General features: G+C 34.6%; 1 protein-coding gene and 1 pseudogene across 6 annotated transcripts; one reads left to right on the forward strand and one right to left on the reverse strand.

Moving 5' to 3' along the window:
* The first annotated feature begins 817 nt into the window (after window positions 1-817).
* On the forward strand, window positions 818-12,820 carry LOC132609577 (uncharacterized). Of its 6 annotated transcripts, XR_009570881.1 has the most exons (7): window positions 819-1,143; window positions 5,315-5,429; window positions 5,712-5,804; window positions 7,017-7,217; window positions 7,806-8,031; window positions 8,509-8,644; window positions 8,815-9,210. XR_009570881.1 is itself a non-coding variant. In XM_060323627.1 (6 exons), exons 1-5 carry the CDS (start codon window positions 845-847, stop codon window positions 8,019-8,021), a joined length of 924 nt encoding a protein of 307 aa, XP_060179610.1. In that variant the 5' UTR covers window positions 819-844; the 3' UTR covers window positions 8,022-8,031; window positions 12,632-12,820. The 6 variants fall into 6 exon arrangements, 5 of the variants coding, with proteins under 5 accessions (XP_060179612.1, XP_060179610.1, XP_060179608.1 ...); XM_060323627.1 differs by lacking the exons at window positions 8,509-8,644; window positions 8,815-9,210 and adding an exon at window positions 12,632-12,820; XM_060323625.1 differs by lacking the exon at window positions 8,509-8,644.
* LOC132609576 (putative late blight resistance protein homolog R1B-16) lies at window positions 9,559-23,531 on the reverse strand (annotated as a pseudogene).
* Window positions 23,532-23,744: the final 213 nt, after the last annotated feature.

A 23,744-nucleotide genomic window follows, 5' to 3' on the forward strand; every position in this document is an offset into this window, starting at 1 on the left:
AAGGTATGAAATAATAGAATATCAATCAATAATGATACATAATTTATGGTATATTTATTTTTGTGCAAATTATTAAGCAAAAAAAGGGTGATAAATTTCTGGAGTCGTTCTATTTGTGCCATCAACCAACTCTCCAAACATCCTCCTTGCTTTTGCTTTTCATGCTTAAAATTTTCAGTGTTTATAATCTGTATTACATGTGTAGTTTCTTGATTTTATGTTGTTTTGCATAATTATGATATAAAGATGATTGACTTTCTTGATCTTTTTCTTTTTTATCCTTTCAACACCAGGTTTTGGTAGAGTAGGAGATCAAGAATGTTGATGAGAAGTTTTCTGAAGGATACCACTAATTCAAAATAAGAGTTAATGGAGGTTGAACGCTGAATTCTCAACGTATGTTTGGAACAAGAAAATTATTTGTCGCGAATGATTTGAATTATTCATAGTGTGGATAGTTTGTAAGTTCGGTAAATGCTTGATCTGGATACAAAAGTTTATACTTCCTCTATTCCAATTTATGTATACTTTTTGCTTTCCAACATTCAAACTGCATGAATTTTGATCATCATCTTGAGATATATTTTTTTACCAAATTGATATGGTAAAAGTTATAACTTATTTTTCATGTAGTTTTCAAATAAAATATTAATTTCCAAATATTGAGTTAATCCATTTCAATTTAGCTTTAAAATTTAAACAAATTGACTCTCAAAAAGTAAAAAATATCTCATAAATTATATTTTAATATGATTAATATTCTTTAATTTTATCCACGGAACGAATACTAGTGCTATATTATCTGTTAAAAGCTGTCCAACCAAGAAGATTTGAGAGATAAGAGATGGAACTAGTCTATCTTGTCTGCTCGTTACTTTCAACTTCCATCACTTCCTTCCTCCTCTCCCTTCTACTCCCTTTTCGTCTTCTGCTCCGCCCTCTCTTTGGCGGCGGAGCAGACGACGACGCTGTTGTTTCTCTTTATGAAGGAACTGTATGGCACGAAAGACTTCGTCCCGTTCATCATTCCTTCCAGTACCCCGTCCGCTACGCACTCATTGACCTTGACCATGCTTCTAATCCACCATCTGATCATCTCTCTGCTCACCAAGCTAGACTCATTTCTGGCACCACTGGTCCCGTGTAAGTGTTGCTCGTCTTCTTTGTGCATTTTAGCTTGCTGAGGGATAAGTAAGAAATAGTACAAAAGAGGGATACTCCTGGATGAGAAGTGCAATTGAGAAAAAAATGGGTCATTGATTATAATAGTTAATAGACATGACATTCAGACTGATATACTTTGGATTGTGGTCAAATTTGATGGAAGATGGTTGAGATTTTATAATAAAATATTGAAAGTGCTCAACTCAATAGAGTATTGGATACATAATAATTAGGGACACTTACATAAACGTACACTTCGGCCATCTAGTTTACCAAATATGGCCGAAGTATACACTGCCTATACACTTTGGCTGTGTAGGTATTGTATAGATATGTATAGTTATGTATATTATATATATAGGTATGGATATTATGTGTATGTATAGGTATGTATTGTATATGTATATTTAGTATACTTTATACACTATGTATACAGTCTATGTACATGTTTTGTAAACTAGATGGCAGAGTGGTATTTTGCTGTAATTTAGCAGCTAATGAGAAATTAAATCACAATTTTAGCAACCATTATATTTTGTCTAACTTCTATTTTGGTGTTTTTAGAGGAGAAGCGAGGAGTGGTCTGCAAATTAAATTGGTGTTTAGCAACCCATAACTTTCTGCTCTGAACCATAGGTATGTAGAGAAATATAGCAGAAGAAAACTTAAATCGAGAAGATCTTTTGTTAGCCCAAGATCGTAACTAAGATCGGAAGATTCAACTAAAGAAGAGGAAGCTATGAAAGGAGAATTTGGCTATGGAAGAAAGACTTTCTTGAATTGGCTTGAATGACTTACAATTGGGGTTGGCTTGGCTTGATTACAAATGTTCAAGGTCACCCCTATTTATACTTGTCTAGGGATGGTTCTAGATATTATTCTAGATACATCCATAAGAAAAATCTAGTTACTCTTATCTCCTACCACTATTCTAGACTATCATGATATTATTCTAGATACAAAAGGATCTAGATAGTTCTACCCTCAACTACAAATATCTAAGTGTCTAGAATTTCTAGACATTTCCTAAGTATATATATCAAAGATATTACAATATAACTTTCTAGAAACTCTTCTAAATATCTATGATATTTATTCTTTCAAAAAATTAACTTTAATTTTTCACACTCTCCCTTAAAGTAATTTTTTGGAAGCTATCCCGAACTTGTCGTGAAAGAACTCAGACGAAGCTTTTGAGCGTGCCATGGTGAAGATCTCAACAATATTTGCCCGACACTGCTTCCTTCAAATGCTGATGGTTTTCTGCTAATAATTGGGTCTCCAAAGAAACATGAATACATCTTGATAAAATTTTCATCTCTGTAGCGGAGAGACTTGACAATATTTGTTTTTGGCCTTTGTGAACCATGTGAATCATCTTCATACTGAGTTTCACATTCTTGAGTGTCCAGACTCCCCCTTTCTCTTAGCTCCTCAACAATTGTGATATCTGGAGAAGCACTCGAGTCGGTGACGATCTGACCATGATTTTCCTTCGAAGCCTCAATACCAGCATAGGATCCACTATTAGATTTCCTTTCCAGGTCCTCAATAAATTGTTTGGCAGCTTCAGAGCTTCCGAAAATCATACCGTTTGTATCTGCATATGAAATTGAGCCTTCAAGGTCAACCTCTTCATTTATTTGACTGTCGGCTTCTCCATCTGCTTCTAGCATTTGATCTGAGCTAGTGATTGACCTTGATATGGCAGATGATTGACCAGAAACTTCAACTTCCACTACAACTCCCTCAATGCTTTCTCCAGAATGGTCACCATTGTAATATATAGTTTCAGAAACTTCATGCTCAGGATCTACTTCAACATCCTCCACGTCCAGACTTTTATTACCAATTTCAGGATCTACTTCGTTGATTTCCTCGATGGCAGCTGCCACATCACCAGTCTGAACGTCTTCGGAATCTGCTTGCTTTTTGTTGATGACACCAATGCCTTCCTTCTCCACGTAATGGACCGTATTATCTATTGAATCCACGATCCGGTCTTTTTTGAAATTGAGGGAAGCTAAGGCATCTACTGCTCGAGTCTCAGCTACGAAGCACCTTCCCCAGTCTTCTTCTTCTTCAGCAACTTTCTCAACTTGAGCCATATTGCTCTCTTTTATTTGGCAATATCTTTTTATGTGTACTATTTGACCACATCGGTAACATTTAATAGACTTCTTCCCATAATTAGAAGACTCCTCCTTCTGTCTTGGAGAGCTTGAACCCTCTTGGAATTGAGAATACGCCATCTCTCTTGAGCCATTTTGCTTTTGCCTTACTTTAAGATTCCTTCGATTAGCTGCAAGAGCATTTCCTTCCCCTTCTTTGATCGATACACCAGCCATCTGTTTGGCTAGTAACTCCTGTGATGACAACAAATTCTTAAACTCCTCCAAGGATGGTTGTTGAGCCCATCCTTGAATTGATGTAACAAAAAGAATATATTCTGACTTCAAACCACGAATGATAATTCTTCTCATTCGTGCTTCAGAGATAGCCTCATCCGGATTTAATAATGAGATCTCTGAACATAAGTTCTTAATCTTCAAAAAATATTCGGCAATAGAAAGATTACCTTGAATGGTGTTAGCCAATTCATTCTCCAAGATCTGTAGCCGCGCTTCCTCCTTCTTATTGAACAAACGATCAAGGGTCCTCCAAATTTCATGAGCTGATTTGCACCTTATAATATGATCAAACAAGTTGTGAGAGATAGACCTCTTCAGGATGAACTCCGCCTTCGCATTGATCTGCTTCCACTTCTTGTATGCACTGCTATTTTCCGGTCCGTCAATAGGAGGACTTGTGTAACTACCATTAACAACATCCCACAAATCCTCTCCCATAAGGTATGACTCCATACATGTCTTCCATACCTTGTGATTGGACTGATTCAACAACTCCATCCTCAGTCCATTAACACGGCCGCTTAAATCCATATACAGAAACCAGTTGAATCTACCACTAACCCGATCTTGAAATAAAATCCAGAAGCCAACTACGGCTATGGCTATGACTCTGATACCATGTAGAGAAATATAGCAGAAGAAAGGTAAATCGGAGAGGCCTTCTGCTAGCTCAAGATCGTAACTAAGATCGGAAGATTCAACTAAAGAAGAGGAAGTTATGAAAGGAGAATTTGGTTATGGAAGAAAGACTTTCTTGAATTGGCTTGAATGACTTACAATTGGGGTTGGCTTGGCTTGATTACAAATGTTCAAGGTCACCTCTATTTATACTTGTCTAGGGATGATTCTAGATATTATTCTAGATACATCAATAAGAAAAATCTAGTTACTCTTATCTCCTACCACTATTCTAGACTATCATGATATTATTCTAGATACAAAAGGATATTATTCTAGATACAAAAGGATCTAGATAATTCTACCCTCAACTACAAATATCTAAGTGTCTAGAATTTCTAGACATTTCCTAAGTATATATATCAAAGATATTACAATATAACTTTCTAGAAACTCTTCTAAATATCTATGATATTTATTCTTTCAAAAAATTAACTTTAATTTTTCACAAGGTATACTATGCAAAATCTCTGAAATATACATATATATTAACTATGACCCCATAAAACAAATGAGGCTATGGGTTTAGTGGTGAGAAGTAGTTCGTTCCACAGATAGATAGAATTCACCTCGTGTCACCTATGCTGAGATTCAAATAGAGTTACTCCAGCTTCTTCTACCATTAGGCCATCCTTAGGGGACATTTTCTTTTTAGTTTTCGCTTGAATTGAACTTGTTATCTTCTTTGTGATATTATGCGGCATTTGTTCAATCGGCTGAACTGCAACTATCATCGCTGCGACATTCTAATACTAAGCGTCTCCTTTCAAAACATCATATTATTCTGAGTTAGTTGCAGACCTGCCTGCCTTTTCATTTTCAACAGTTTCACTTTGAAGGGGAAGAGATATGTTTTCCATGGTTGGTTCTTCTTAGATAATGGTTTAGTTTTAAAGTCAAAATAAAGTTCCATTTATTGGCGTCTTAATGAAATACACATTGGCATGGACAAAGTATCACTTGTGCACACCAAATCGGACATGTGATAGTTCAAAAACTGTAATATGTTGAAGTGTTTTTAGTGCTATGGACTCGTGGACTGATATTCGTCTTTTTTAAAGCAGTTTCTTGTTGACAATACCGCCCAGTGTGGGATATGTGCAAAACCCGTTGAGTTTGTATTATTGCTATGATATTGAAGGCTCCTCGCAGACTTTGAAGAAATGCATTGCTGAGGTGAATCATCCTAATTGCCAAGTAACCAAATCCTAAATTGAAATACTGTAGAGTTAGTGCCTGTGTACTATCCATAGGCTAATATCAGCAACCAAAATTTGTTTACTTAAGAGGTTCCTCACACTTTTTACCCTTAGCAAATTAAAAGAAAGATCTACTGTACCCAATTGTTTTGCCTCTGCTAATTTCCACCTGCTACATGTCTAGTTTCATTTTTCTTAGATCAAAAAGTCAAATTATATATCAAGATTCTGGCTATTTACTGACTGAATTCTTTCTCAGGTTACTAACACCCCATGGGGTGAAAGAGTATCATTTTTGTTCAACCCAAATTCAGATGTAGTTGCAAAAGCTCTACATGTTAGTCCTTTCATGGTAAGCCATCTTAGTGACCTTGCCTTTTTTTTACTTACATCTATCTCTAGCTTAATCTGATTTTTGGTGACCTTTGAAAATGATGCATAACATCAATGTAATGCTCTTGATTTGTTATCTCATATTGTTCATGGAGCTTGTTCTTCCTATTCCATCTTTTGTGCCGATATTTTATGTTACTTTCTCTTTAGAGATTATGTTGTTATCATTATACAGGCCTCAAAGTTGTTGTCTGTAAAGGTTGAGTTGGTTCAGAATTTCATACAACTTGCTATGTTGCCTTTTATTGGGTCCAAGATACTTTTGGCATTTATACAATTTTGGTGGCAAGTCCTTGCTTTTGTGTCGTCCAAGGTTACACGACCATTTGCAGAAACTGAAATCAGAACTCTTTGACACTGTCTCTAAAGTTTCCTGCCATTACTAAAACTGCTATATGCAGTGTGGTTGGGTACTTGTGGTTGCCCCTCATTTTCTTTATATAATCCTTCCAGGTTGGCTAAAAGACATCTTTGTTCTTAATTTTATTTATAGAAATTAAATGTCTTAGTTTAACTTGTACATAGTATTGAGAGTCTGAATTGCTTACTATTTGTTGAGGGAACATATGTTGATATATTGACTTTTTGACTTTTGAAGATGTAAATGGAAAAAAACGTTGTGTTAAAAACAGTAAAGTGAATTTATTTTAGTAAAGTGAATTTATTCTTAGTTTTTGTGGTATATTTATATGGTCGAAAACCTTCCTTGTAAGAGAAGTGGATATTATCTTGGGATATAGAGAAAACGGACATTATTTTGAGGCAAGAGCAAAGGTTGACGTACAATTTAGGATGCAGTACTAAGCATAGACATTATTAATCAAAAGAGAAAATGAACTAAGCATAGACATTCGGTCTCTGACAAGTACAATTAAACTAGTGTAATGAGGCTGAACAAGCTATTGATCCTTTTACCCTTGCCACATGGCTGGCAATGTAGCGGTAAGGTCTGCGTACACTCTACCCTCCCCAAACCCCACTTATACGACTACACTGGGTATGTTGTTGTCGTTGTACATAGCTTGGCTACCATCCGGAGATTTTCCTACTATCCTAATCCTGGTATTTCGGGACTTACTATTTGGTGATCAGTTGGCCATCAATTTCATCTTATTTTTGAATTGAACTTAATTGTTGATATTCATAGTAGTTTTTGTGGAATTGATTGCAGGATATGCTAGGAACTTGGACCATGAAAACAAATATACCCGGGGATAATCTATTTGTAACAATATCAGTAAATCATCCGAAACATGGTGACTACTTCTCAGCTTCATTGATGGCCAAAAGAGTATCTTCCTCCATGCATACTGATCTAGCTTTATTCTTCTGGCTAATGCCTCACAAGGTTGCATTCTGGATATATTGGCAGGTAGCCCTTTATGCAAGAAATACACGTGGACTCACTTTTCCATTATATTTGATATTATGTTTATTCAGGATATTATACTCTTCGTTGCTGATAGATCTGAATTTCTCGTGACAGTTTGAATAAGCACCTGTTAATGCATCTTTGTTCAGTGGGCAGCTATTTTCATGGTTGAATCTAGTTGTGATGTCTGCTCTTTTTACTCCTATAAATATCACCCTTTTCCCACCATTTTAACACACGTTGATACACATTGACACATACTGATATCCAAATACTGTAGCACAATCGTTGTTCATACATTGCTCGTTACTACTGTTGGCTATCGATCAGCTCACCGTAATCAATAAGAATCACTCTTTCTATCTGTTTATTGTTTCAATGTGATTATTTACTTCATTATCGTCTTTAAGTTATTTTCGTTACATTTACATTATCAAATCATCAACTAAATTTGGCTTAGTCATATTGTTTGTGGCCTTAGTATCATATAGTATTTGATTGCTTGACCCAATAAGTGAATTTCAGGTTAAACAATTAATACAGGAATGACTTTCATTCCCTTTCTCCTTTTCTCTATATACATCATAGGCTCTCAAGCTTTGGTGGAAGGGTGTTCCTTTCTTGCAACATCCAAGGTACTACAACCCTAGATACAGAGGAGAAGCCGTACTATCTGATGAGAATCTTCAATGCTGTCCAGTGTTTGTATTTGAGACGCAGAACAATCAATCGGCTGTTGCAGCTCATTCAACTTCAAAACATCATTGCTTCACTTGGAGGGATGCAAAATGGCCCTGGTGCTAAAAGGAATGCAGTAAGTTCCTAAGATGTTATATTTCTTTTCCAATGTTCATCCAACACTTAGCAAAATTTGACTGAATTCACGTACATATAACAAATTTGCAATATTTCTCCTTCATTAATTTGTTCTCTGTTTGGTAGCTCTTAGTTGCTGGTTTTTATACTGCCATTTTCACCATTTTGCTGTATTTCTTTTTTAAAATTCCATCTCTGAAGCAATTATCCTCTGACTGATATATCAGTAATCAGTTTACTTGGACCCTGCAAAATAGTGCTGACTGAAAATTATATTGCAGTGAACTTCAAATGTTAACGTAGATATTGTGGGTTCCTATAAAATAAAAGAAGATAATCTGCTTAGTTGACTGGTATAAGCCTCTCCAAATTGCTTCTACTTTGAAGGAACACATCGGTTCCTACATTTTATGGGCTGGAAGAGTTTGATGAAATCTCCAATTTTTCGTTATGCGAATTTTTTTGAATGTGCAAGATGAACCATCAATCATCTTCCTAACACCGAAGGAAGTTGCAAAGGACGCAACCTCCATCAGATTGACGCCACCATCAGAACAAAGATAGATTTCCTCCAAATCATTTGGTATCAGGCATTAGGGCCTAAATCAAAGGTCTTGCGCCCATCAAAACCTTTTTCAATACAGCTTTTGTCCGGAAGTACATCCTTTAATTCGTCAAAATTTTAAATCCTGCAAGAATTTTAAAATTTGTGGTTGATGATTGTGTACTCAACCGGAAACAAAAAAGCTTTTGTATTCATATCGCTTCTCAAATTTTGCAGGTGCTACATACATAAAAGGTGTAGGATGAAGGGAAAATAAATATTAAAGGGGAAAACAACCACCAAACTACAAAAGCAAACAATGATCTAACAGGTTCTAAAATTATAGTGTTGTGTAAGAAAGGCATGACGTTTATAGAGGGCATCAAGAAATCTCAGTGCAAGACCATTTGATATTGGTCTTCAATCATCTGAAACATACAGAAAAAAGGAGGAAGATGACCAAATTCTTCTCAGTATCGGAGATAGCACTGGTGGTAGCAACTCTAATAGTAATAGATGATGCATATCAATGAGTTCCTTGCTTAAACAATTTCTGATGTACCTGACTCTCTCGGGTTTTGATCAATCGATACGTGTTTCATAAGTTTAGTTAAATTCACTTAATTGGTTGGACATAGGCGTCAAATTTATTGGATCCTTTATTCCTTCATATTATATATATATATATATATATATATATATATCTGCAGTCTCATTTATGCTTACTGAATTTTGTTTTCCATTATTATGAATCCTGAAAGTCGTTGGACTCTGCACTGTTTTGATCTGAGCAAATGGGATTTATGAGTGATGAACAGTGTCTTAATAAATCTCCGACCTATTAAAAGTTTGCTTACTAAAACGTTCAGCAGCACACCTTCAATCACTAGAACTAGGTTCTCGATACTGGTTCTATTAACTCACGTAACAAGTGCGGAATGTAAATAAGACATGAATTTTAAACCTTCTTACTCAAGGGAGTAAAAATCACGACCCATTTCTGGGATTTCTCTCAAAACACTTCACTAAAACAATGAACAGTTTTCAAGTTACAAAACAATCATAATCCAAGAGGCTAAATCCTAACCACTTATCAGCCTACAATCAACAACATTGTAGCTACTACCTTCAAGCTAAACTATTAGCATAAAAGCAAAAGTTTCTCTCTGAAAAACCTCACAACAGTACTTCTTGAATTGCAACTCAAATCACCAACTACAAGATCCAGACAAACTAAAGAACTGAAAGAAACTCAGTTGCTTGAACTTTGTTCTTCAGAACAGAAAGCATACATCATGGACATATTCAAATGTTGTAATCATAGATTCATTGTGGCAAGTACATTCCACACTCCTGTTGACTCTGCCATCAGTCATCTCAGCAATTACCTGATCAAGCAAGCAAGAATCCAAGAAAAGGAGATCAATTTTGACTCGTGTCTGCCTTTCATTTTTTGGTTGCAAATTGATCCATTAGGGAAAGAACTAAATAAGATTATGGATCAAGAATGTTGAAGATTCAAGTGATAAATATCAAGTTTTAAAGCATCGGCACATGTGTAGGTACAACTTAATTACCTTCTTCAACACAACTTATCTTTGAACCATCAGCGATATTCTTGCTCCTTCAGCCAAGCAGGCTGATCAAATAGGATCAGTTGAATAACGAGATTCCTTAAACATAGCAGAAAGAACAAGACAGAACTAAAGTGTACTCACTAAAGGTAGAGGTTGGTTTCTGTTGATGAGAACCTTGATTGTTCATCATGAATCATTATTCCCTTTTCAATGATAATCCTTAAGAGACGATCAAAATCCAATAAAACAACAAAATTTAATTAGTACCCTTGAGAGATCAATGATGAAATTTCAAATCAATTAATTGAAACAACATACCCTGCTGCTTCATGTCCAAGAATGCGAGGAAAGACTGAAATTTTGCTCCTACATTATCCGAAGGAGTTAAAATGAAAAAATCGATCTAGCTTGTGATATTTGTTAAAAAGAAAGTTTTCATTATGTATATGAAATGGAATGAAACAAATGTCACACCTTTGCAACTAATGACTTGCCTGACAGTGCTTGACATTTTTTCTGGATTTCTTACTAACTACTGAAATGTGAAAACTTTATGTCAAACATGTATATGTTGGTTTGTTACAAACACCAAATATAAGTAATATTGGATGTTGATCCTAGGACCAACTCTTTAAAAGTGTATATTTGATGTGGCAGTTATTCCATATCCATTTTAGGTGACACAACTTGAATAAGACAGTAGTTTTAGTAAATTATGATACATAAATAGCTATTGAAGAGGAAAAAACAGAAGAAAGAGGAACATGACAAAATTCCTCCCAGTTATGAGTCTGTAATGATACAAATCAGTAGTAGTGTCAATCTGCTAAGACAGAATCCATCTACTCTGTGTGCTTTTGCTGCTGTTGTCTATTCAAATTCATGACAATCCTACTTAGTTTGAGATCGACATGGTGAAATTAAGAAAATACAATCATCTAATTAGAAAAAACATAAAGGAACAAGAAAAAACTGAAACATGGTCACTTGACTCACAGCTTCTGGGGCTTTCTATAAAAAACCTGTATTGAACACATCGTTTGCATACTAGAGGCACACAGATACTAGAAAACAACACATAGGAGTATTTTCCTACTTACTTTGATAATGACCAGGTTCAGACGGTCACATCCTTCAATAGCTTCGACTTCTTCCTTAATTGTCACAGCTGAAGCCTCCAGAGATTCTTTGCACCTAATTGACTTAATCTGTTTCAGTGTTGGAATATCTGCAAAGCTAAAGGGGATTTTTTAAAACAAGTTTTTCAAGTGGGGATTCCAATGCAGATTTTTCTGTTGTCTCTTGCCTTTTGAGCTTTATGTGAAGATACACAATCCAAAATATATACCAATAGCTGCACATCATCATGATCTTTACTCAACTTTTCACATATTGATATCGGACTACTTACAGGATTCAAATCTTCCATGTGAAACTTCTTTAACGATATCTTTTGCGTATTAGCGTCATCCCATTCCAAAACAAAAACCTTTCTAATCATTATTACACTTAATAACTCAGTCCCATAAGCATAAAATATAGAGCAATTATTAGCTCTGAGTTCACGCGAATATCCTTCTCCAACATTTTCCAGAACACTTTGCACCTTTTGATTGAGTTCAAGTACCTATAACACATTTCCTATAAAATAAAAGAACAGTTCTTCTGAATTGTCATGTCTAGGCCTCTCCAAATTTCTTCTACTTTGGAGGAGCACAATGATGTGAAGTTAGTAAAAAAGGTCTCAGGTCAATGGCCTTATCTGGTTTCAACTTCCAAATATATTGTCTTCCGTGATGCTTAACAATGCCTATTTAATATAGTCTTCCTTTATCAGGGCTTTCCTAGAAGCTTTAAGTGATCAAAGGTTCAAGATGTCATATTTAAAAATGAGCCTTCATCCTTCAACAAAATCGAATCCTTGACATGCTTCATCAGTTGTTGCTCAGACTCAATGGCGGATTTACGTTGTGCATGATATGCACCCGTTGCTTTTGGAGACAAACACTATTACTTAAGAAAAAACTAAAAATTCATACAAATATATTAACTAGGCACCCAGTATAACTGTATAAGTAGCAATTTTCAAATTGAAATAGTTGAGCACCCAAAATTTAGAAATCCTGGATCTGCCACTCTGTGTGTCAGTGACTCCCAACTACTGAGGGAATCATAAGGGATGCAATCTCCATCAAAATGACACCTCATTGGAGTTTAAATCTTCTATACCACAAAGGTATATACGAAGAACAGTTCCAAAGAAATAAGATCTACGGCCTTTTAGGGGCCCTAAATCAACGGCCCTGCGCCTATCAAGCCTTTTATTCTACTGGCAAATCAACCTTCGAGTATCATCTCTAAATTCACCTTAGTTTTCTATGCTGCTAAAATTTTAAGTTTGTTGGTTGATGATTGGGAGGTGTTATATTCAACCAGAGAATAACGTTTGTACTTATATCCTTAATTGAATTTTGCAGGTGTTGCATAAACGGTACAAGATGAAGGAATTATAGCAATTAAAGTGGAAAACAACCACAAAGCTACAAAAGAAAAAATAGAAACAATGTTTTGACTGGTTCTAAAATTATAGTACTGCATAAGGAAGTGATGATATTTATAGAGGGCATCACAAAATCACAGTGGAAGACCATCTGAAACATATAGAAGGAAGGAAAAAAAAATGACAAAATTCTTCCGAGTAGGCATTAGTCTATGCTGATGAATCAAAAATAACCTTAGTATTGTTACAATATAAGATGGCAGTTTCTTCTTGCTGCATAATAGACCCAGCCAGCATAAGCATGGCCAGAAGAAAGAACTCCATCCACTCTGCCGGTGCTTTTGCTGCAGTTGTCAAATTCAAACACAACCTCGTTAGTTTGACATCAAGATGGAGCAATTAAGAGAAAACAAGTATCTAATTAGAAAAAGGAAAAAGAAAATACTGAAAGAATACCATGTTGTTGGTACAAGCAAGTGCTTGACTCACATCTTCCGGATACCACCAAACATATCCTGTTGAACATATGATACGCACATTAGAGGCACGTAGATACTCAAAAACAGCACTTATGAATTTGTTTCTACTTACTCTGTTAATGATGTCAATACGGTCGCATCCTTCAATCTCTTCGACTTCTTTCTTAAATTTCACAGCTGAATCCGCTAGAGATCTTTGGAAGCAGTCAATCAACTTAATCTGTTTCAGTGTTGGAATATCTGCAAAGCCAGGGGGGATCTCCTCGAGATTGTTACACCTTTTTATAACAAGTGTTTCAAGCAGGGGAAAGGATTCCTCTGAGGCATCCCACCTTGAGATACGTAACCACACTAGTTTCAAGAACTTAAGTTTAGGGAACGTGATATCTCCAAGGCACCACTCTTCATGTAGACGAAACTCCGAACGTTTTAATTGGAGATACTCCAGACTTGGTAGTTTCGCAATGATAGGAATCGTGATTTCCATACGAGTCCTTGTTAGTACCAACTTCTTTAAATTTGAAGGCAAGTGTAACTCTGATACAATTAAGGACCGATGAAAGTAAATGTGAAGTATTTGAAGCTGGGTAAGACTCTCCAACTTGGGACAAATCTCTACAGAATCATGCTCGATATCAGAATCATCCTCGCTATCCTCGACATCAGAATAATCCTCGATATCAGAATCATTGGACCGAAAGGTAATCTCAAGTTCTTGAGGATTAGGACACCTCCCTAATAACACATCCACGCTATCAACATCCTCAGTTTCAATTATAACGTTCCTTCATAACCTCAAATTTTCCAATTTAGAGGATTCTTCAAAGATCCCCTGCTTATTCTTCAAATTAATCTCAACATGCCTTATTTTTTCCATTTTCCAAAAATTCGCTGGTAACTTTGCAAGCCCCCTAAAACACTTCACAATAAAAGTTTCTAAATGGGGCAGATGTGATTCTGGATGAAAATCGAAATGTACCGTTTCAACTGCGAGGTACTTCAGATGAATTAGTGGGTTCAATGTGGCTAAAGACAAAGGACCCACTTCACAGGAACTCAAATCCAAGACCTTAACAAGTCTCAATTTAGTACACTGATGGAAGGGATTCCAAACATCACTCAAATCCAAGACCCCATAACTCAAATCCAAGACCTTAACAAGTCCCAATTCACCGTGTAAGGGACTCCAATCATACCATCGTGCATAATTGGTTGTTATCAGTGACCTCAAGTGTTGGTGGAAAGGCTTCCGTGTTTTGGAGCTCAGAGATGCAAACTTGGATAGCTCTTCACTGAAACTGAAGCTCACTCGACTTTCGTTCCAATCAGAAGGTTGAAACTGGCTACGATTTCCCTTGACTACCAGCATAAACTTTTCTTCTCTACTCTTCTCCAAGCAAAAGTGAAGCACTACATCATGAACCTCGCAGTATTTGACTTTACCATTATATTCTCTCTTTGAAACCATTACCACGTTACTGCTGATGAGATCCATTAAGTAATCTTCAGTTGCCTCTTCCATTGATGTCCCAGATTCAATGTTCTGCAAGAAACCTTCCGCGATCCATAGACTTATCAATTTAGACACTGGAATTCTTTCGTCCTCCGGAAACATCCCCATGTAAAGAAGGCAAGGCTGTAAATAATCGGGTAAGTTGTCATAACTTAACTGCATAGTTGAAAGACTATAATCTTCAGACCCACCAAGAGAGGAAAGTAGAGACGTTTTGACATCGCGCCACCATGAAGCTTCCATTTTCTTCGTTTTGATTATTCCAGCTACCAAGACAACCACTAGAGGCAATCCTTTGCATCTTTTTGCAACTGCTAGACTCGTTTTTTGAAGTTCAGGCAGGCAACCTTCCTTTTGAAACACCTTTTTCTGCAACAATCTACAACTCTCATCTGGTGTGAGGAATGGAAGGAAATAAAGATCAGTATCGTGCTTGACATATTCACCCACTTTCTCAAGTCGAGTTGTTACTACAATTCTGCTTCTATTTCCAACATCAGGGAAACAAAGGCTTAAGTCATCCCATGCCATACCATCCCACATATCATCCAATACAATGAGATATCTCTTTCCCATTAGGCTTTTCCTCAACTTGTCAGCAAGGATGTCATCCTCGTCTCTCTTGTCCTTGGAATCGGTAACTTGACCATAAATCTCTTGTAATAGCTCCCTCCGGTTATATGTTTGGGAAATGATGCACCATGCCTGAATATCAAAATGAGAAACAATGATGTCATTATTATACAACTTTCTAGCACAAGTTGTTTTTCCCTGTCCCCCCATTGCAACAATAGGGATGACATCTAACTCGCTTGTTCCTCGAGTCACATACTAAATTAGTTCATCTACTGCTATCTCAAAACCCACTACCTCCTCATCATTCACAGAATTGCTATGTTGAGTTGGAAGATGTTTAGTTGGCGCTACCACATAGTAAGGCTTCAGAGCAACGTCCGCCGACCACATCTCAGTCACGTCCGCATTAATGTGCTTGATCTCTTTTAAGATTGTAGGAAGTGAGCAAAAAATATGCCAAAAAGCATTATAGTGTGCAAGAATAGAGTCAATGGCAACTTCAGCTTCATATGCCAAATTGATAGTACGCCTCTGAAGATCTTTAAGATTTTCATGTTCATGGTGGACCTTTGCGACATCTCTGATAATGGATGATAAAGATGACAGCTCCTTCTCTAAAATGGATGTAAGAGATGATAGTTCTTTCACTAAATTACTAATATCAGGTTTCATCACGAAAACTAAACCTGATTCAGATTTCGACATCTCATTCAATTTCCTCAAAACAGAATCCAGAAAGCTCAATCCACCAACCATGGGGAACTGAGATGGAGTGAATTTTAAGGATTTGTAGTACGTCTCCACTTGTGCATTCAGATCTTTAGTTTTCTCCAATATCTGTATCGAGCAAATATTTATTTTGCTAATGTCATCTTCGTTTATAGATCTAAGAAGAAGCTTTTGAATTACATATCGAACATCACCCGCTATAGCTCCAACCTTTTCCATAACCTCATTCAACCAGGTACCATTGATAACATGATTTGACACATCAGCATCAAGAAATACCAACAAGAACTCTATTGCCACATCAATATTTTGAGCAGAGACACTATTAGGAAAGTTCTGGAGCTTTTGGTTTCTGAGATACATCAGCAGACTGTGGAGATGATGTGCAAATCCTTTTGGTAATTTCTTGTCCTTGAAAGTCCTTGATTGAGTAAACTTTGAAGCCTTTAGCTCACCAAGAAAAATCTTCTTCATTTCGAGCTCCACTAACACAATCAAGCCTAATAGATAAGGAGGTTTACTGTCGATATTAGATGTATCATCTACATCCCACTCCTCCTTTATACTCAAAAAAGCAAGGCAGAAGTCTCCCACATTGTCAGCCATGAGCTGAATTCGGGTCTCCAGACCTTCCAGTTTCTCATGGTCGATGTAACCATTTATCTCTGAGACGTATAAGTATCCCAAAAATCTCATTTTCTTTTGAACAATTTTCAGTTGCTTTCTAAATAGATTTATCCCAAGGATCCTTTCATCCGTCAAAGAATCGTCAGGCCTAGTCCATTCCAGGTACATTAGTACATCATTTAGGTTCTTGTCAAGGCAATTCATATATTCCGACAGATCTGAATCATTCAACTCATAATTGTACCTTAAACTCCAATTATCTTCAATGGATTCCAGCAACGTTAGTACATCATTTAGGTCCTTGTCAAGGCAATCCATCCTTTCAAGATCAAGGTCAGTTTCACAGTCATATGGCCAATCAAATACTCGGGGAAGCATTTTCACAATCCACAGGGCGATCTTTGTGATTTTGACTAAGGATTCAGGCGAAGGAATATGATGGTACTTTATAAAGGTTCTCAACAATCTTAGCCGCATTTCAAGCATCTCATATATGAGGGTTATCAGATCAGCTCTCCTCAAATCACCTCTCCTCAAATCACCTCTCCTCAAAACACCTCTCATTCTTAGGTGATCTAACACATGGTCAATGTCATGTTGAGCCATCTTCTGTAGAGTAAGTAGAAAATTCCTGCAAGTTCACCAACTCTTGAAATATTAGTTTCATTAAAAGTAACATTTCCGTTAACGTCTTTGAATATCTATTGTTTAGAAGCTATAATGCTTGTGAAAGAATATACACCTTATGTACCATTTTTGTTATGGGAAATTGCACAAACTTCCCAAGAGGTTTTGACTTGTAAAACACAACTCTGTTGTGGTTTCAAATATGACACAAATTCGTCCTCTATCATATTTAGTATATTCGTAACCCAAAAATGGACAAAATTACAAATTGGTTTCATGAAGATATTAGGGAAACCAATTTGTAATTTTGACTTCTGTTTTGCCTGTTTAGAATCTTCAATTTTCTGATCCAATCTTAAAAAGGAGCAAAAGAGATTATAATTAAAATTAAAATTGAAAGCGGATTCCGAAAACCTATGGGGGTAAAAATTCTGATCCAATCTTAAAAAGGAGCAAAAGAGATTATAATTAAAATTAAAATTGAAAGCGGATTCCGAAAACCTATGGGGGTAAAAAAGAGAGTAATAACTTGCTTAAAAATTGGCATAATACATAATTTGAAATAACTATTTTAGTAACCATGACAGCTAATTTAAGACAGAGGAAAATATTATATAAAAGGACCTACTTCGGTAGAAACTTGAATTTCACCCCCTTTTTTTGGGGGCAAATAATATAAGAAATTTGGTACTGTTCAATTAACACGAGTACATCTTTTTTTTTTGGCTGAAAACTAATCCGTACTCTTGGTGTTTGTTGAAAAATATATTTTTTATATAAGAAAACATCAAATTTCTGAAACAAATGAAAATTACCTTTAGATCCAACCAAAGATATAGTCGAATATTTCCAATGTCACGTACCAACTGAGATTAGAGAAAGTTAATTGAAGTACCTGCAGAAGATCAAATTTAATTTCTTGTTCTATGCTAGCAACTGCAGGGGCGGGTGTAGAGCACATGTTACGGGGGCATCCGAACCCCTAGCTTGGGCTCAAACCGTGTATATGTGGTAACAAAAATTCATTTTAAATAAGTAAAAATAATAAATTTCGAACCCAGTAAATTAAACGAATTGTGATAGAATCCGAATTGAACCCATAAAGTTCAAATTCTGGATGAGCCCGTCTTCTGCTAACGTGATACTATATACTAATTCCAGTGAATGAATAATTTTTCTTGAATTCATAAAAACCTTAGAGAGTATGAAAATTAATAATGGATCAACAAAAGATGCTTTAATGGTAGGTAAACAGCAATTAGTGCTTTAATAAAGATGCTTTATTAATTGATAATCGTGCTTCATTCCTAGATTGCTTTAGTGGAAAAAGATATCAACTTTATCGGTGTGGGACTAATGTTTTATTCCATAATATATATTAAAAAAAGACTTACTATGCTGTAGTAGTTTTCTTTAAACAGAAGGGAAATGATATTAGATTTTCACTTTAATTCAACCCAACAATGTTGTACAGTTTAGTTAACATGAGTTGTACTATCTTTTTTTCTTCTTTTTTAATGGTACTCAAGAAATTAAAGTTACATTCTTTGATTTCTTCTATCACGAGAACTACATTCAATAGGAGCAAGGTGTGAACAGAATATTTGGCAGAAAATTATTAAGAAGGGAAAATGGCTAATTGCTTTTATGTCTCTTCTTCTTGGTTCCTAGATAAAAAATTGTTACATATTCTAGTGGTTTATTACCCGTAAATAATGTTGTCGATCACTGGTAGTATGTTGAGCAAGTCTTAGTTTTCTGATCGTGAAGTCTTTATTCGTTCCTTAATCGAATTTAGGTGTTGTATAGATGGTGTAAGATGAAGGGATTATAGAAATTAAAGGGGAAAATAACCACTTGAGTCTTATTTGAGTCTTTTATGTGCAAATAAGGTTATATAAGGTTACAGTGGCCCTCACAAAGAATACTCATACATATTTGAGTCTTTTATGTGTAAATATAATTAATTTGTTTTAACCAATATTTTTCCTTAAAATTTATTGTAGACATGTAAAGAATTATCATGTCATTCAAATTCTACCTTAATATAGGCTTAATTATAGAATTAAAATACTATTCTTATAATATTATTTTTTGATGTTATTTACCATTTATCATTTGCTATTTTATATTTTTATTTGTCCGATTAAATGTAAATTTAAAAAAAAAAAAAAAAAAAATCTCATGTAATTTTGTGTCGTACATGCTGACAAACATAAGTAATTAACAAAAAATTCACTTAAAGTAGGATTAAGTTTTAAATTCAAAGAATAAATACAAATAACTTATATCATCGTTAAATACTTTAAAAATGTATCAAAATGCAAATTATAGTCCATCCGTCTCAATCGAAAAATGAATTCAAAAGTACGGTAGTTAAATTAGTCAAATTTTACATGCGCAAGATTTTAACATAAAATTAATCAAATAAATTACTTATTAAAAGAGAAACCATAAAAAGTTATTTTTATATATACTATGAAAATGTTTGAAAAAATATTGTACTTAAAAATACAATTTGATCTCCAAACAGTAATAATACTAGACGATTGCAAAAAGTATATATATATATATATATATATATATATATTTTCTTACTGTTTTTAATATAAAAGTATTTTGCAAAATATCGAATAATCAACATATATATTTAAGACAAAATATTTAAGTTCGAATAAAAAAGTTATTACAATGTAAATTTCATAAAATAGTTCATTAAATTAAGAAAAATAAAAATGTTATTTTTTAACATGCATCTTTTGGAAGTAAAAAAGAAAGCTTAAAGTAAAAACAATTTAATTTCATTGACTTTTCAGTATTTTTTGTGTGGTTTAATTTGAAAGGAACATCTATAAAAGTATCTTCCAATATCAAGATATTTAATTATCTATATTTATTTATAAGTTAACTTTATTGATATCATCATAAAACACTATTTTCGCGTCAAATATTTTTTATATTTATTGGATACTGTAATATCTTTTAGTAAAAAATAAGTTATAGCCAATATGGTTCAATTTGAAGAAACAAATGAGATTAATTTAACATATAAAAAGCTTGATTTGGATTTCAGAGACTTTACTATTAAAAAATTATAGTAAAATAGAAACTAGAAAAGCTTTCAATTGTTTGATTTTTTTTTTTTAAATATATACTTATAATATTTTCTTTTAACTTTCAAAAACGTTTTTACATTAATAATTTAGACGTCTTTTGGATACGCAAGAGCAGAAAAAATATCTACATATTGATTTTAACGTCGGGAAGCACGGGCCAAATGAGAGTAGTGTTGCAAACAAATTATAAGGATGAAGTAATTCCTAATATACTTAGAATTAAAGGCGCCAAATTTCATTAGCTATGTCAACCTTAATCTCTAATATGATTCTATCTATCTAAAGAATTTTTTTTAATTATTATTTTATCCTACGTATACTCGGATTAATTATGATGCGCCCAACCTTTGCGGGCGACCTATTACCCCCAGTCTTATTTTTTTGGTATTTTTGTACCCTTTTTCGGCTGACGTGGCACAAAAAAATTAGATGACCAATTGCACAAGGGAGAGTGTTGCACACTCGCTGCCACGTTGGAACTTTCTAAATTTTAATTTTATATTCTTTTCCTTTTTTTTTTATTTAATTTTTCTTTTATTAATTATATTTACACTAATTAACCTCTAATTAATCATTAAACCCTCCATTAATTTTATCTTCTTCATCACTAAACCCTTCTTTTTCATCTTCTTCATTTCAGGGCCCCCCTATAGGTTGATTTCTTGAAAAGATATTTATGATTGATGATGAAATTGAATGTGTGTGTGTTAATGGAGGAAGAAAATGGGTTGAATGTGTGTGTGTTAATGGAGGAAGAATATGAGTTGGTTGATTTCTTGAAAAGATTTTTATGATTGATGATGAAATTGAATGTGTGTGTGTGTTAATGGAGGAAGAATATGGGTTGGTTGATTTCTTGAAAAGATTTTTATGATTGATGATGAAATTGAATGTGTGTGTATTAATGGACGAAGAAAATGGGTTGATGAATTTCTTGAAATGAAGAAGAAGAAGAAGGATTTAGTGATGAAGAAAACAAAATTAATGGAGAGTTTAATGGTTAATTAGAGGTTAAAAGTGTAAATATAATTAATTAAAGAAAAATCAAATGAAAAAAAGAAAGGAAAAGTGGCTCTGACGTGGCAGTGATGTGGTGCCAATGTGGCGGAGAGTGTGCTGTGCAACTGGATATCAATTTTTTGGTGCCACGTCAGCTGAAAAATGGTACAAAAATACATAAAAAAAAATAAGGCCATGGTGTAATCGGTCTCCCGCAAAGGTTGGGTGCGTCATAATTAATCCGAGTATACGTGGGGGGTATTTGTGTATTTTCTCCATTTATTTTTAAGAAATCAACCTATTTGGGTAAAAGAATCATGATTTTTTTCTTGTTCTTTCCTTTATCTTCCTCAATTAAAACTCATTTTCTTCATCTATTAACACATCCACATTCCATTTTATCATCAAACATACATATATTTTTTCAAGAAATCAACCTATTTGGATTCAAGAATCATGAAAAAAAAATCTTTTTCTTTCCTTTATCTTCCTCAATTAAAACCCATTTTTTTCCTCAATTAACATACCCACATTCCATTTCATCATCAAACATACATATATTTTCAAGAAATCAACCTATTTGGTTTCAAGAATCATGAAAAAAAAAACTTTTTCTTTCCTTTATCTTCCTCAATTAAAACCCATTTTCTTTCTCTATTAACACACCCACATTCCATTTCATCATCAAACATGCATATATTTTCAAGAAATCAAACTATTTGGGTTCAAGAATCAAGATTTTTTTCTTTTCTTTCTCATATCTTCCTCAATTAAAACCAATTTTATTCCTCCACTAACACACCCACGTTCAATTTCTTCATCAATCATACATATATTTTCAAGAAAACAACCTATTTGGGTTCAAGAATCATGAAATTTTTAAAATTTTAAAGTGCAATTGAACCCTTCTTTTTCTCCATTTAATTAGCACCCCGCCTCAGCTCACCTCTTCTCCTCCGCCCTCACGCCTCACGCCACCCCCACCTCCAGCTCCAAACAACTTCGATTCCCTCATTTTTACTCTCCTTACATCACGGAAAAACAATTAAAAAAACTTAAAGCAAATCAAACCATAAAAAGGAAAAGGTTGTACTCGATTCAGAAAAGGAAAAAAAACTCGATTCGATTTGCAAATGGTTTGTACTCTTCAATGGGTTCTTTCTTATTGAAGAAGAAGAAGGGTTTGTGGATGTGGAAGAACGGGTGGGTGGGGGTTTAAAAATTATTTTTACTGCTACACTCACCTATATTTTTTTTTTGTGTCACGTCAGCCGAAAAAGGGTACAAAAATACAGAAAAAATAAGACTGGAAGTAATAGATATCATGAGGGCATCTTTTTTTTTGGTGCTGTTCAATTAACATGAGTGCATCTTTTTTTTTTTTTGGTTGAAAACTAATTCGAACTCTTGGTGTTTGGTTGAAAAACATTTTTTTTAATAATAAAAACATCAGATTTCTGAAACAAAATGAAAAGTACCTTCAGATCCAACCAAAGACATAGTCGAATATTTCAAATGTCACGCACCAACTGAGATTAGAGAAAGTTAATTGAAGTACCTGCAGAAGATCAAATTTAATTTCTTGTAGGAGCAAACCATCTATGCTAGCAACTGCAGGGGCAGATGTGGAGCACGGGGTCATCCGAACCCCGTAGCTTGGGCTCAAATCGTGTATATGTGCTAAAAAAATCCATTTTAAATAAGTACAAATAATAGATTTTGAACCCAGAAAATCAAACGAATTGTGATAGAATCTGAATTAGAACCCATAAAGTTTAAATCCTTGATGAGCCAGCCCTCTGCTAACGTGATACTATATACTAAGTCCAGTGAATGAATAATTTTTCTTGAAAATTTTCATAAAAACCTTAGAGAGTAGGAAAATTAATAATGGATTCACAAAAGTTACCTCAATGATCACAAATGGAATCTGCAATAAGGTGGTGTCTAGTCCAAAGAGATGGCCAAGGAGATCAAAAGATGATTCTGAGATTTTAATGGCACAAATAGATCGAGTATACTATGAGCTAAATCTCTGAATTATTGCACTACTACTTCATTAATGGTAGGTAAACAGCAACTAGTGCTTTAATAAAGCAGCTTTACTAATTGATAATCGTGCTTCATTCCTATTGGTGCTTTAGTGGAAAAAGATATCAACTTTATCGGTGTATGACTAATGTTTCATTCCTATCGGTGCTTTAGTGGAAAAAGATATCAACTTTATCGGTGTATGACTAATGTTTTATTTGGTAATATATATTAAAAAAAGACTTACTATGCTGTAGTAGCTGACAATGTTGTACACTTTAGTTAAATTTTGTATACTATCTCCGGCAGACTTTTAGTTATGTTTAACTAAAAGTCTGGAAGGGGCAGACTTTGCCTTGAGGGGTAGACTTTTAGTTATGCTGGATCCGGCAT

This window comes from Lycium barbarum, chromosome 9 (genome assembly GCF_019175385.1).
Source record: "Lycium barbarum isolate Lr01 chromosome 9, ASM1917538v2, whole genome shotgun sequence".
Classification (NCBI taxonomy): Eukaryota; Viridiplantae; Streptophyta; class Magnoliopsida; order Solanales; family Solanaceae; genus Lycium; species Lycium barbarum.